The 13,492-nt window shown below is 50.0% G+C and overlaps 1 protein-coding gene across 1 annotated transcript; it reads right to left on the reverse strand.

Moving 5' to 3' along the window:
- Positions 1–592: 592 nt before the first annotated feature.
- On the reverse strand, positions 593–8,371 carry DMRTB1 (DMRT like family B with proline rich C-terminal 1; the record flags this gene model as incomplete). The annotated part of the gene is made up of 4 exons (XM_082859355.1): positions 593–657; positions 2,020–2,173; positions 5,409–5,614; positions 7,792–8,371. The coding sequence occupies 4 exons, from the start codon at positions 8,369–8,371 to the stop codon at positions 593–595; spliced, it is 1,005 nt and encodes a 334-aa protein (XP_082715481.1).
- Between the last annotated feature and the right edge of the window lie 5,121 nt (positions 8,372–13,492).

The raw sequence follows: 13,492 nt of genomic DNA on the forward strand, positions 1-13,492 counted from the left end.
TGAAGCAGCCCTAGCGGCCAGAAGGCTTATAGCAAAGGCTGGAGAAGGAGCGAGGGGCAGTGGCCAGGCTGACTGTGGGGGACACAGCAGCAAGGAAGGGTGCTGCAGAACCTGCTGTCAGCACCCTGGTCCTGGCTGCTCGTGCCATCCACCTGGATGTGCTGGACGCCTGATGTCTGTGTGGCCCCCAGCTGGGGACCAGGGAGAGGCAGCGGAACCAGAAGGCGGAAGTAGATGATGCCTCCTGTCCTGGAGCGGGACCTAAGGAAATCAGAGGCTGCCTCTGGGGGCGAGTCTGGTAACAGCAGCACAAACCAGAGATGGTTAAATTCATTCCTTAACGTGAGCTTCCACCAGTCCCCCACTCCTTACAGCCCTGGCTCTGCCCTCCAAGCTCCTTTTCAACCACCTGTTATCTCAGGATTGAGAGAACTTTAGCAATCACCTTCCTTCCTCCAATCTTGAAATGGGAATTAACTGTCATCTTACGCCTATCACTATCCTTCCTCCCTACACATCACTGAACAGAGACAAGAAAATCATTGCTGTTAACACCCCCAAGGCCCCACTCTGCTGGCCTGAGGGCCGGGGCCTAGTCGTACTGCTCCTGGGACGAAGGCTGGCTGGGCTCCCACGGCCCCTCCGCATCCTGGTCATCTGTGAAGGACAGAGAAGAGGGGCTGGATTCAGCAAGAGGAAAAATTACCTGTTTTCAGATGTAAGTTTTCTCGAAGGCATTCTCATCATTCCCAGTCCCTACGGAGAATTAGTTATTCCCACTGCCACCTTTAATTTGCTAGGAGTCAGGACACTGGAATTCTAGCCCTGGTCACATGACACAGACTCAAGTTCAAACTCCAGCTCTGCTTGTCACAAGCTGGGTGGGAGGAAGCAAGCTACTCCCAGCTGGGAACCTCAGTTTCTCCTTCTCCTCAGCTTCTCCTTCTGTCAAAGGAGATGATGCCCTACTTTGCAGCATCAGGGGATTAGGTGAAACACTAAATGAGAACGAACTTTTACTACCGCCTTTATCGTTTCAGCCATCTTCAGGATGGCCTCGTGAAGTAAGGGACCCTCATTAGTCCGCTTGTGCAGATACTGAAACTGAGGCACGAAGGAGTGAATTAACGTGCCCGAGGTCATACCGTTGGCAAGCGCTGGAGTCAGGACTTATACCCAGGCTGTGCGGCACCAGGGCCAGCGTACTTCAAGCCACACTGCACCATCTCCCCAGCTAACAGATCTAGGTGTTGCACACACAGCAAGTGTACAATAGGCCTCAGTTTCTTTTCCTGTGGAGCCTCAGGGGAGGATGGAAAGGGTAAAAAAAAAAAAAAAAATCCTAGAACCTTTAAACCTGCAAGGGCCCTCAAAAGAAAACCCGAAGCATTTTCACATCCAGAGTTGCAGTTGACCCTCACAGTAACCCTGTGACAGGCCTGTTTTACAGGTGAGAAGACTGAGGTCTAGAGGACGGTGTGAGTGCCCAAGATCACCAAGTGCACCAGTGGCAGAGCTGTGAAGGGCAGGTTCTCTCCAGAGTGGCCTGGGGGAGAGGAATCATCCCCACCAGCCCCCAAACTGGCTCCAGCTGCTGCCCCAGGCTCAGCATGTGCTGTTTCCCCAGCCAGAGAGGCCCGGCACCTCTGGTCTTCTGAACACACCACATGCATGCCATCCTCCAAGTCTATGCCCACGGGCACTGCTAAGGTGAGGAAATTAGCATTGGACCTGGAGCCAGGCAGAGAATTCTGTTGAAATCTGAGCTCTGCCACGGACATATAGGAGAACCTCTCAGGGTTCTGTCGGCTTCCTCACCTGAGAATGGGGACCCACCTCCCCTAGATGATCACGGATGGAATTTAGGGAGGGGTGCAAGGAAGAGCTTACCCAGGGCCCAGCACATTTAAAATTCTGTTCTCCATTCCCCTTCTTTGCACATCCATTTCGCAGTAGGGCCCCCTTCCTCCAGAAAGTCTCCCTGGCCCCTCGGCAGCTGGAAGGTGGGGGCTCACTCACCAGTGTTTTCCTTGTCCGCGTCAGACACGATGGGCAGCGAGGACGACGGGGGCGGCTGGGGCACGCGGTGGAGCATGGTGAGGTACCGCGGGGGTAACTGGGCCGGCGGCAGCAGGTAGTAGCGGGTCTGGTGGTCTTCCCCTGGCTCCTCCACCTGTGGGGCGCACACAGCAGAGAGCCAGAGGGGAGAGGGTTGGCCAGAAGGGCCAACCCAATGTTCATTCTCCTGAACGGGGGGCTCCCCGTGGGGCAGATTCACCTCTGTGGCCCAGACACCGGGGCACAGGGCGCCCGGAACAGGCTGCTTGGCAAGCACCTGCCAGATGACTGAGGCAAGAAGGAACAAAGGCACACCTCAGATAAGCCCGGGAGCAGGCGCACTTGCACAGGTTCACAACCTCCTTTCATCCTTACGACCCTAGGAGGGAGTTTCTATTACTATCCTCACTGTGGTGACCAAAAACTGCATCAGTGAGATGAAGGTACAGGCCCAGGGCCACAGAGCTGGTGAGTGGCAGAGGCAGAACTGAATCCCGAGTCGGCCTGACCCCACTGCTGTGCAATGGAGAAGGATCTGCACGCATCCCGACTACGTGTGGTCCCACCTTCCCCACGTGTAATGACTCAGACTCCAGGGTCGCTGGGCCTGGGGGGTGTCCCCCTTCTAACCGGCCAATGTCGTGCAGCCGTTACTGAGGCAAGGGCAGCTGGGTGACCTCAGCAAAGTGGCTTCAGCACTCAGCCCTTCTGTATTTCTGTTCCTTCTCCGGAAGATGGAAGCTCACCCCACATCACAGGACCCCAAGGCTGGAATGAGGGGACGTGGAGGGGTGATGACTACACAGCTCAGAGAAACTTAACTGGAAAGACATGAATGTGATAGAAAATTATGAATTTCAGCTGTGGGTCCTATTGTTTACTTCTCCATCCAGATGCTTCAGAGCAGCCCTTCCTAAGCTGTGCTCCAGAGAACTCTGGTGTCCTACAAGGTATTTCTAAAAGTGCTCTCAACAGTGTTCTTTGTCAAGGGAGTTTGAGAAGCACTGCATACCACCTCCACACTGGTGAGTCACACACAAGCATATTAAAGGCCTCGAGGCAGTCTGCAAAAATCTCCTTAGGTCAACCCAGCACTTCCTAACTTAATTTGACCACAAGGAAGGGAAGATAAGCCCACTTTTGAGTACCTGCCATGTCCCAGACCCTGTGCCAGACACTTTGTACGCATTCACACCTTATTGCTGGAATCTATCAATGGCCCTATGAGATAGGACTCTCACCCCCATTGTACAGATTAAGAACCCAAGCGAGGTCCTCAGAGGTTAGGTGACATCCCCAGGCCATGCGGCCAGTAAACAGCGGAGGTAGGATTGGTTTTTAGGTCTGTGCGATTCCAGGCCTGTGTTCTTTTGTGGGAAGAGAAAAGAGGAAGCAAAGAAGTAGCAGGTGGGGCAGGACAGGAAGAGAAGGTGGAAGGTGGCTCGGGGCGTATCTAGGAGGCTGAGCAGGGGCCAGCAGGACAACGATGAAAGCAATTCATAGGCTCTTGGGTTCAAAACAGCTTCACAAATAAATGCCTGGTCCTCTATCCAGACGTGAAGGGGGTGGGAAGGGGGATTATTAGTGCTTTAATTCCAAGCTGCTCAGCGGAGTCTCTCCCTGGATCACAACTCCTGCCTGGGGCTTGTGGTGGCAGCTCAGACCCAGATAAACCAACTGAGATCACACTCCTAACAAAGGCCGTCTGGCAGGCCTGTCAATCAGAGCCCTGCCCCGGATGCCAGGCCCCAGGCTTCTGTGTGAGCAGACGGTGGGTGTGTGCTCCATTTGGCCAAGGTCCCTCTCTTTGTGTGGAGGCTAGAGACGCCGTGCTCTCCCTGGGCTGCAATGGGGTGGCCGGCACCCCCAAATTTCAGGCAGGGCAGGGGTGGCGGTGAGAGTCAAGGGCCATGTTTGCTCTGCCTCTGTCCTGGCTCTGTCACTGACCAGCTGTGTAATCTGAATCCTAGTCCCTCATTCCCCAGTCCTGTGACCCTGGACAAATACGTAACTTCCTGGAGCCTTCTTCCCCTGCCCTACAATGAAATAACATTCACCTCGAGGGCTGACATAAGGGCCAGTAGGCACCCTGGAAATGATCAAGACCAGGGGTGTTCCAACTTTTCCCCCTTGAATGAATGGAAAATGATTTCTAAATAAAACTTTAAAAGATCTGGAACAGACAGAGGAGATGCTGCTGAGGTGAAGCAGGAGTGGGGATCCAGCCCCTGCGTGCCTGACCTGCCTGGTCACAGCTGGAACCCCACTGAATCGGCTAATGACCTGTGGCTAATGACCTCATTATGTAAATGCCAAGCTTTTATCCTTTCTCTTACTCACTTCCCACATTAAACCAAAGAAGCCTACTCTCTACTTGCTCTTCTCCACCCTCCACCCAAGGGAAGCATCTCTGTAACACCCAGCGTTAGGCTTGTAGCTCTGAGGGAGACAGTAAAGATGACAGTGGTCTACATTTCCGTGAACTTGAACTGCGTCTGAGCCAACCTCCCCCACAGGTCCAGCCTTATGGGGTCAAAGTCAGGACTGGTCACCCAGGCCTCTCACTATCCTGCAGTCCTGATGGCCCTCAGAGCTTGCCAAAAGGGAGAAGGGCGGAAGGAGCTAGTAACCAAGGCCACAAAACCTGGTCCCCCCACCCGTATCTCACACAACGGTTCTGACTTTTACACATCCAGCACTCAAAACTCCAGGCTCAAAAGCACACCAGTTAGTAGCCAACCACTGATCTTATAAAAGGATTAAATTTCATCCATTCTTTCAACAAATATCTCCTAAGGTGACAGGTGTTTGGGGAAGGTTTCCATATTTTTCATGACTAAGCTTAAATGCCACTTCCTTCTGAAAGCCCTCTGCCGTCTCCGGTGGGATATACCTTTGGGGCAGGGGACCTACGTCTGCTCCTGGCTCTGCCCTCAAATATGTGGCTCCAGGAAAGTGATATTTCCTTTCTGGTACCCAGCAAAATGAAGGGCCCTTCTAGCACCGGCATTCCATGGGTCAATGCTGGTGGTCACTCAGTGTTACTGTGTGGCGGTTCCTCAGGCTCATCTGAAATGTGTCTGTATTCCTTCTTGCCTGAGCTCCCCCCGGAGCCTTTTAACCCGCGCCACAGCCCAGGCTGACTTGTCTACATGTGTACAGACTTGGCTACACATGTGCATTCCCAGAGGCGCACACAGTACAAGGTCAATGCTGTATCCTTCTGACCAGTGCCCAGGGCCTGGTACAGAGTGGGCACAATGGCTGGCTTCCTGGGACTGAGGGTCTGTAAAAGCAGCCAGGGTAACTGGGGTAAGGAGGAACCTCGAGGAGTCAGGGATGGTACTCACCAAGCCTGCTCCATTGTAGTGGCTGCAGGACATGTGCTGGAAGCCCTGCTGCAGGGGGACCCGCGGGGTAAGGGATGCATCCTGGTAGCGCAGCAGGAACGGGTGGTAGGGGTGCATGCTGGAGCAGTTGTGGTACAGCTTGGAAGGCTCTCTTTCCAGGTACCCAGACCCCACCACACGATCTGAGTTGACGCTCAGAGGGGGCCCTGAAAAGGGACACAATGAAGGAAGTGTTAAAAACACACAGAGCTAGGAAACAGGGCATCACGTTACTGTCTGAAGGTAGCAGTACAATAAACACTCATATCCATTTACAGAGAACTCCCACATCCATTATGCTTTTGACCCTCCCTGGTCTTTAAAGCCTTCACCCATGTTCCACTCACTGTTCTCAGGAAAAGTCCTTTGGCACAGCCACGAAGCCCCATGTGGGCTAGTTCCTGCCTCCACTCCAGCCTCCTCATTCCCGAAAATTTAGCAGCTCCTTCTTTCTCCTCCACCTCAGGGCCTCTGCAGATGCTGTTCCCTAAGCTTGGAAGGCTTTTTCTCCTGACCCCACTTTGCCTCCTGAAGTCCCCAGTACTCAGCTCCTAATCTTCCTTCTGACCACAGCTAAACCATCGATTATTAGAGCTCTATACACCAATCTGTGCGACTCTTTGATCAGTGGTGTCCCTCTCCCCAGGACAAGATCCTTGAGGGCAAGGAATCTGACTCATCCTTTTCATCATTAGTGTCTGACACAACGTGCTCAGGGCTCAGTCCCTGTTCTTTGAGAGATGGAACAAAGAAAGGCACTGTGGGGCTTCCCCGGTGTCACAGTGGTTAAGAATACACCTGCCAACACAGGGGACACGGGTTCGAGCCCTGGTCTGGGAAGATTCCACATGGCGGGGAGCAATTAAGCCCGTGCCCCACAACTACTGAGCCTGCGCTCTAGAGCCCGCATGCCACAACTACTGAGCCTGTGCTCCGCAACAAGAGAAGCCACTGCAATGATAAGACCATGCACCGCAACGAAGAGCAACCCCCGCTCGTTGCACCTAGAGAAAGCCCGGCCACGGCAACGAAGACCCGAGGCAGCCAAAAATAAATAGATGAAAGGAAGGAAGGAAGGAAGGAAGGCACTGCGTCCATGGAAAGATATCGTTCTCCTAGAATTGCTGTTTCAGATCTGTCTTCCCCATCTAGTTCTCTGGGGACCTATATTTTCCTAGAATGCCCCAGAAGGCAGAAACGGGCTTCAGAGAGCATCAGGCCAATCCCCTTAGCATACAGAGGGGAGAGACTGCCACAGAAGGAAGGAGCTTGCCTAGGGTTACAGAGTGAGCAGGCCCCCAGCGTCCTGACTCAGACTTGTGCTCTTTCTACCACACTGCCACAGAGAAAACCAAGAAAACACGTGTCTGCACCCAAAACGAGCCCCTTTAAAAAAGCTTCAAATCTGGGCTTCCCTGGTGGCGCAGTGGTTGAGAGTCCTCCTGCCGATGCAGGGGACACAGGTTCGTGCCCCGGTCCGGGAAGATCCCACATGCCGTGGAGCGGCTGGGCCCGTGAGCCATGGCCGCTGGGCCTGCGCGTCCGGAGCCTGTGCTCCGCAACGGGAGAGGCCGCAACAGTGAGAGGCCCACACACCGCAAAAAAAAAAAAAAAAAAAAAAAAAAAGCTTCAAATCTACACGTGACTTGAAATTGTAATAGTGAAAGCCACAAGACCTAGGGAACAATGTAATTTATGCATATGGAAGGAGGGAAGAAAAAACAGGCAACAACAATCATCTCAATAGACTGTCCTCCTGTAGTGTGCAGAGCTCGCATTCCCACCCACGCCTGGGAAAGGGCTGGAAGGGCTGCACGGACAGACCCATTGGGGCAGGGATCGGGTGAGGGTCGGGGCCTCTAGGGCACAGAAACGGAGGGGACGGTGCGCAGGCGCAGTCTTGTTGCGCTAGACCACCCACAGGGACGTCCTGGGGCGGAGCCTCCAGCCTAAGAAAAGGGCGGGAAGAGGCGCGCAAGCGCAGTATGGTCAGGCTGCCTCGAGCCTCTCCGTGGAGGAGGAGGGGCAGCAAAGTCGACTGGGGGCCATTTTTTCCTTTCAGGATGGAAACGCAAAAAGCTGTAGCTAAATGTTAAAAGCCCTCAGAGCCACCCATTCCTTTCTCTCTTTTACCTTCTTGCAAAAAGGCACCGAACCCAAATGACTACTCAGAAAAGGGTATCCCAAAGCAAGGTTACCTCTAGAAAGCATCTTCCCCACCCCCACCCCTTCCCCGCGGGATCCAAGCGGGCCTGGGACGCCGGCGTGGGGAGCGGGGAGGCGGCAGCCTGGAGAGGAACCAACAGCAGGGCAAGGCCGCGCGGGGCCCGCCCGAGAATCTTACCGAAGTTGGCGAATGGCGGGCTGGGCACCGGCCGAAGCGACCTGCTCAGCTCCAGGCGGCCGGGGCAGCCCCGGCCAGCGGCCTCCGCCCCGAGCTGGGGCCTCAGAGAACTGGGCATCGCCGCGGCGGCTTGTTTGCTCGGCCCCACGTGGCCGCGGCCGCCCAGAACTGGCTGGAAGGTGCTCCGGCCGGGGCTCCAGCCCTGCTGGGGTCTCTCGAGGAAGCAGGCGGTCGCGCGGCCCTCGGGGCCCGGGTGCGCGTCTCCCGAAGCGACGGGCAGAGGCAGCGGGCGTAAGCTTGAGCCCGGGACAGCGGCCGCGTCCCCGGAGGCCAGCTGGGGCCCCTGAGCGCACAGGGCCATCTCCTGCTCCTCCTCGGAGACCTGCTTCTGGAGTACCTGCTGCGCGGCCGTGATCTTCTGGCGCTGGGTAATCAGGTAGCACTTCTTGCAGGTGCACTGCTTCCAGCGGCACTTGCCCGCGTGGCCCTTGACCGGCACCAGGAAGCCATGGTTCCGGCACCGGGAGCACCTGGGGGCGCGCAGCATCTTGTCGGCCAGCTTGGCAAGGTCTGCCTCCATAGCACAACCGCTACCTCTGGGAGCTGCAGAGCGAGTGGAGCACGGATGAGCAGTGCCCCACGAGTCGCTGGTGCTGGGGACTTTGGATACACTTGTAACAAAGCGACTCTCAGTGCGTCCCAGGAACTGCAGCAAGACCCTTGCATTTTTCCTTTTTTGGGTGCAAAATTTGGAGAGTTTCTATCCCTTGGTTAATAAGATGCAAGGGATTGGGTTGAATAAGTTCTTCATGGAATGCTATTGCATATATGTCATCTGGATTATCTGACGCTTTAGGCATTTAATTTCCAAACTCTCTATTCCCGCCATCCCACAGACAGAAGCTATTTCGTAGTTTCAAAAAAAAAGGCGGAGTGATATTCAACGGTGCACAGATTTAAAGCTCCAGAGGAACGTATAAACAAACCCATTCCGGTTGAAAAGCATTCCAAAAGGCAAACCGTGTTTCTCCTTCCAAAAGCTGCTGCTTCTGCTGAATTTAATTTATCTCCCCTGCAGGGAAGCAGCCGTTCACAGCGATGCTTCCAGAATATTCTCAAGAGCTCAGCGCAGTGTGATAGCTGCTCAAGGGTGTGCCCTATAGTAATTCCCATTTTTTAAGTCTTATTTGTATAGGAATGCATTTCTGGAAGATGGCATATTGCTGTTGTTGATGCCTTCCAAAGTCAAGCATACTTAGAATGCTTTGAAGTAAAATAGACTTAGGATATTTTAGCATGAGCTTGAACTGTGCCATGAATTTAGTTACCTCTGTAAAACAACCCAAATCTCGGGACACCTAAAAAGTTGCCACAAACTTCATAGCTTCCCAAGACTACTAAACTAATTAATTTTTTTGTTTTATAGAAATTTGTGACTCCCTGAGGTCTTCCCCCGCCCCCCTTAGGTCCAAAAAAGAAAGAAAAAAGCTTGTGATCATAGGATCAATCATTTTCTTTAAGGAGGTAGTTATGGTTAATACCTGGTGAAAACGTGTGTATTTTTAACTGCCCTTTCTCTGAAGTTCTCTCTTTCGGGTAGCAGAATGGTAGAAGCTGAGAGCCAAGGCCTGGTGTCCACCTTGATCTTCCTGAGCCTCTGGTTGCAGCTGTATTTTGTATTTCTCACCAGCTGCCTGACAATAGGAAGTGGTTGCCAATCTGAGGCTGATTATGTACTGGAAAGCTGAAAAGAGGTTTCTAAAATCTTTTCCTGCTTTAAGGAAATATATTCCTCGGGCTTCCCTGGTGGCGCAGTGGTTGAGAGTCCACCTGCCGATGCAGGGGACACGGGTTCGTGCCCCAGTCCAGGAAGATCCCACATGCCGCGGAGCGGCTGGGCCCGGGAGCCATGGCCGCTGAGCCTGCGCGTCTGGAGCCTGTGCTCTGCAACGGGTGAGGCCACAACAGTGAGAGGCCCGCGTACCACACACACACAAATATATATATATATATATATATATATATATATATATATATATATTCCTCATCTTAATAAGAGGGCAAAAAGTATATTCTTCCTGTATTATTTGGCCCTTTAGGAATTTCACTGGTAATTTAAATCAATTTAAAGAGACTTAGGTTTGTCTCTGCTTTGCTCTAACACCCTGTATCTTAATTTTTGATTTTAAAAATATGGTCCCATAGATACAAGGACAGGCAAGCTCTTTTTCTGACTCTACTCAATTCAGAATGGCTAACTTTTTCACCGACCTTGTCAATTGAAAATGTTACTTAAAAATCATATTTTCAATACTACTGTCAAAAAAACTGGGGCATAAGCTGCATTGTTTCATTATGCTGCAAATTATAAGGTCATTTTCTGCATTATCAAATTTAAACATCAGCTGATAAGGCCTAAACAAGAAAACTACTCTCATTTACATTTTCATGCTTGACCACCCAAGCTCTCTTCATTTTCCTATTAATGATTTAAAGGAAAATCCTATTCAAAGACAACTATTTGAATTAACTTATTTTAGCCTTGTTAAGGACAAAATGCTTCCATATCTATTTCATAACTTTAGGGGCAAAATTTACCCAAGGTGATGTGAATTTGCATAGTGCTTTGAATTAATAAACAACCATATGTCTTTTTAATCAGTAGTCACGTTATAAGATGCAGAAACCTTAGGGTTTATATAGTAAACAAATAAGAAAAAATATACTAGTTTATTTCTCTCTTCCCCGCAAAGTCTCAATCTGTGTAGGTAAATTCCAACAGAGCTTTATTTATTTCACTCTTGGAAATTCAGGCAAATTGATAGTTTTGTTTTATTTAGGTTGATGACTGATTACTTCTTAGGCTGCTGCTGCTAGATAGAAATAGATATAGATATACTTCTTTAAATTATTATTTAAAAAGTTGGTAAGATGTAAAAGTGAAAAACTGGAAGTCAAAGAAGGATGAGAGCAGTAAGTACATAGTAGACCCCTTCCTTCCCCACACCTAAACCTTTGGATGTTATGTTTAAGAAAGTCTGCATCATCGTAAACAGTAGTTTATAAAATGACAAGTTATAGGTACTGAGGAATCACCAGTTTGACTAGTTAACCACAAAGGGGCTGGTTGATGGTCATATCTGAGTTCCAGCTTTAGATACGGCTGTATTTTCCTCGGAGTCCCAAATTTCCTACTTTGAATGATGCCTCTTCTCTTCTGTTAATGTGATTGCTATTGGTACTGTTTAATTCATATTCATTTTAAAGAGCCCTGTATTATGCAGTACACAGGGGTATCATTTATAATCATTAAATATTGCATGCACTATAATGTTTCCTCACTGGTAGCACACAAGAGTAAGGAAGGGCTTTTTTGCCTATAGCATCTTTCCCCCAGCGGCTATAACCTAGATATCTGCTACCTTCTTCTTCAGGCTCTCTCTAGTGAGCAATGAAAACTTTATTGAAGATTTTGTAGGAGATAGAGGGGAGGATTTACATGACACATCCTACAGCAGATGCTTTAAAATCCTGCCTTAGCGTTTCTGTTCTCTCAAGATCCTCCTCTGCTGTGCCACACCCATTGGAGAGGAACTGGTCTGGTTCCCCACCCACCCACCCCCGTCTCCACCACCTCCCACCCCCACCCCAGTACCCAGCCTCTCTAGCTTTTCTCTCCTTGATTTCTGAGAGTTCTGTAATGGATGTGACTATCTTACTTTTCTTTATGTCTAGCTCAATATAGACATTCAGTAAATATTTGTTGAATGTACAAATGAATCTTACCTCCCTCTCCTGCCAATGTCAAAGTCATCTCCTTTCTCACCGGCACAGTAAATCAACTTGAATCCACCAACTTTTACCAAACATCATACAAAACAGAGCCCAGAGTGAACAGGACTTCTCTCCCGACAAGCAGAATCTGAGGATCAACTTTGTTGGTTCCTTGAGCTTACCCCTTATCCCTGATGGTTTCAGAACAGTAATAATACCTACTAGCACTTACTAAGTGTTTGTATGTGCCAGTAATTATTAAGCCCTTTATGTGTATATATTCATATGATACTCAAAACAACTCTCTAAGGTAGGTACTATTATTTTCAGCCCCATTTTACACATGAGGAAACTGAAGCCTACAGAAGTTAGGTATCTTGCCCAAGGTTTTCAGGCATTAAGTGACAGAGCCATGATTCAGAACCAGGAAATTATCCTCAAAGTCCATGTTCTTAACCATATATCTGCTAGCTCGATATTTCTTCTAAGCAAACACAGTGCTCTCCCCAAGAAAGCATTGGTGATTAATAGAAATGTTTGTCTTGTTACATACCCCATTACAGTTGGGGCAAAGGAGGATGAAGATGTAGCAACTTGGTGAAAATTCCTAGGATGCCCTGCTTACTTGCTTTTCTTTACCCATAGCCAATATTCATTGAGTGCCAACTATGTGCTAAGCATAAAGGACACAGAAGTAAATAAAAAGATAGGATCCTTACCTTTATGTATACTTCCTAGCTGGCAAACCAGACAGTAAACAAACAATTCCAGATGAAAGCTGAGGAGTGGTGCGGAGACCCAGGATGCAATAGGAACCCATATGAGGGTCCTAACCTGGATCAAGAAGTCAAGGAAGACTTCCTTGAGGGGCTGATTCCTGAGCTCAGGCCTAAAGGATGAGTAGGAATTAGCCAGGTACAGGAGCAGGAGAGGTGTGTCCCAGACAGAACAGCATGTTTAAGGCTGCAGAGTGGCTATTATACAGTGAGGTCAGGAGACTGGAGGGAGAGGAGATGGAGAGGTTGAGCAGTAGCCATGTGGAGGGAGTCCTTAGAGGAAACTATAGCTGTCACTTTTGAAACTGAGCAGGACCCTGCAGGGCCCTCCTGCGTACAATAGCCCCTCCATGTCTCCCATTTCTTATAAAGAAAAAGGCTTTATAGTCTCCTAGGCCTTCCCAGAGTTCCAAAGAACAGATGCAATCAATTACTAATTAGGAAAGTGAGGGAATGCAGAAACAAAGGAAAAGCTATCAAGAAACAATAGTTCAGCAGGAAAGCAGAGTCCTAGTTCCTCCTCAAGGCATACATGCAACAATCTGACACGTATCTTTGAGTTATTCTGTAGGAACTGGAACTAAAACCCCCCACCCGAGTAGAGGATGGTGATCACAAGCTGAGCAGGAGCACCTGACCCCAGACTGGTTGGAATCAGAAAGTTAATGGTTAAGATTCCTGAAACACCACCCTGTTACCTCACCACCAACCAATCAGAAGAAAGTCATCCCCCTGCAACCCTCACCCCAAATGTTGCCTCTAAAAGCCCTTCCCTGAAAGCCATCGGGGAGTTCAGGTCTTTTGAGCATGAGCTGCCTGTACTCCTTGCTTGGCACCCTATAAATAAACACTGTACTTTCCTTCACCAGTAAACTGGCTCTGCTGCACAGCAGGTGAGCAGACCCAAGTTCGGTTCAGAATCACTATCTAAGACTAAGGAGTGGAAATGACATGGCAGAACCAGGCCAAACTAGAACCCACATATCCAGACATCTAGTCCCTGTCCTTGGTTTTTCTTTCAGAAGGTGGAACAATAAGTAACTAGGACTCACATAGGTATTGCAAGATTAAAATAGAGCTGAGTGGGGTTTTCTTTGGGGCAGTTGTTCCAGGTGGGGCACACACTTGAGGCCAGTCATGGCCCTGTACTA

The sequence above is a fragment of the Leucopleurus acutus genome (genome assembly GCF_964270905.1).
Source record: "Leucopleurus acutus genome assembly, chromosome: 2".
Lineage (NCBI taxonomy): Eukaryota > Metazoa > Chordata > Mammalia > Artiodactyla > Delphinidae > Leucopleurus > Leucopleurus acutus.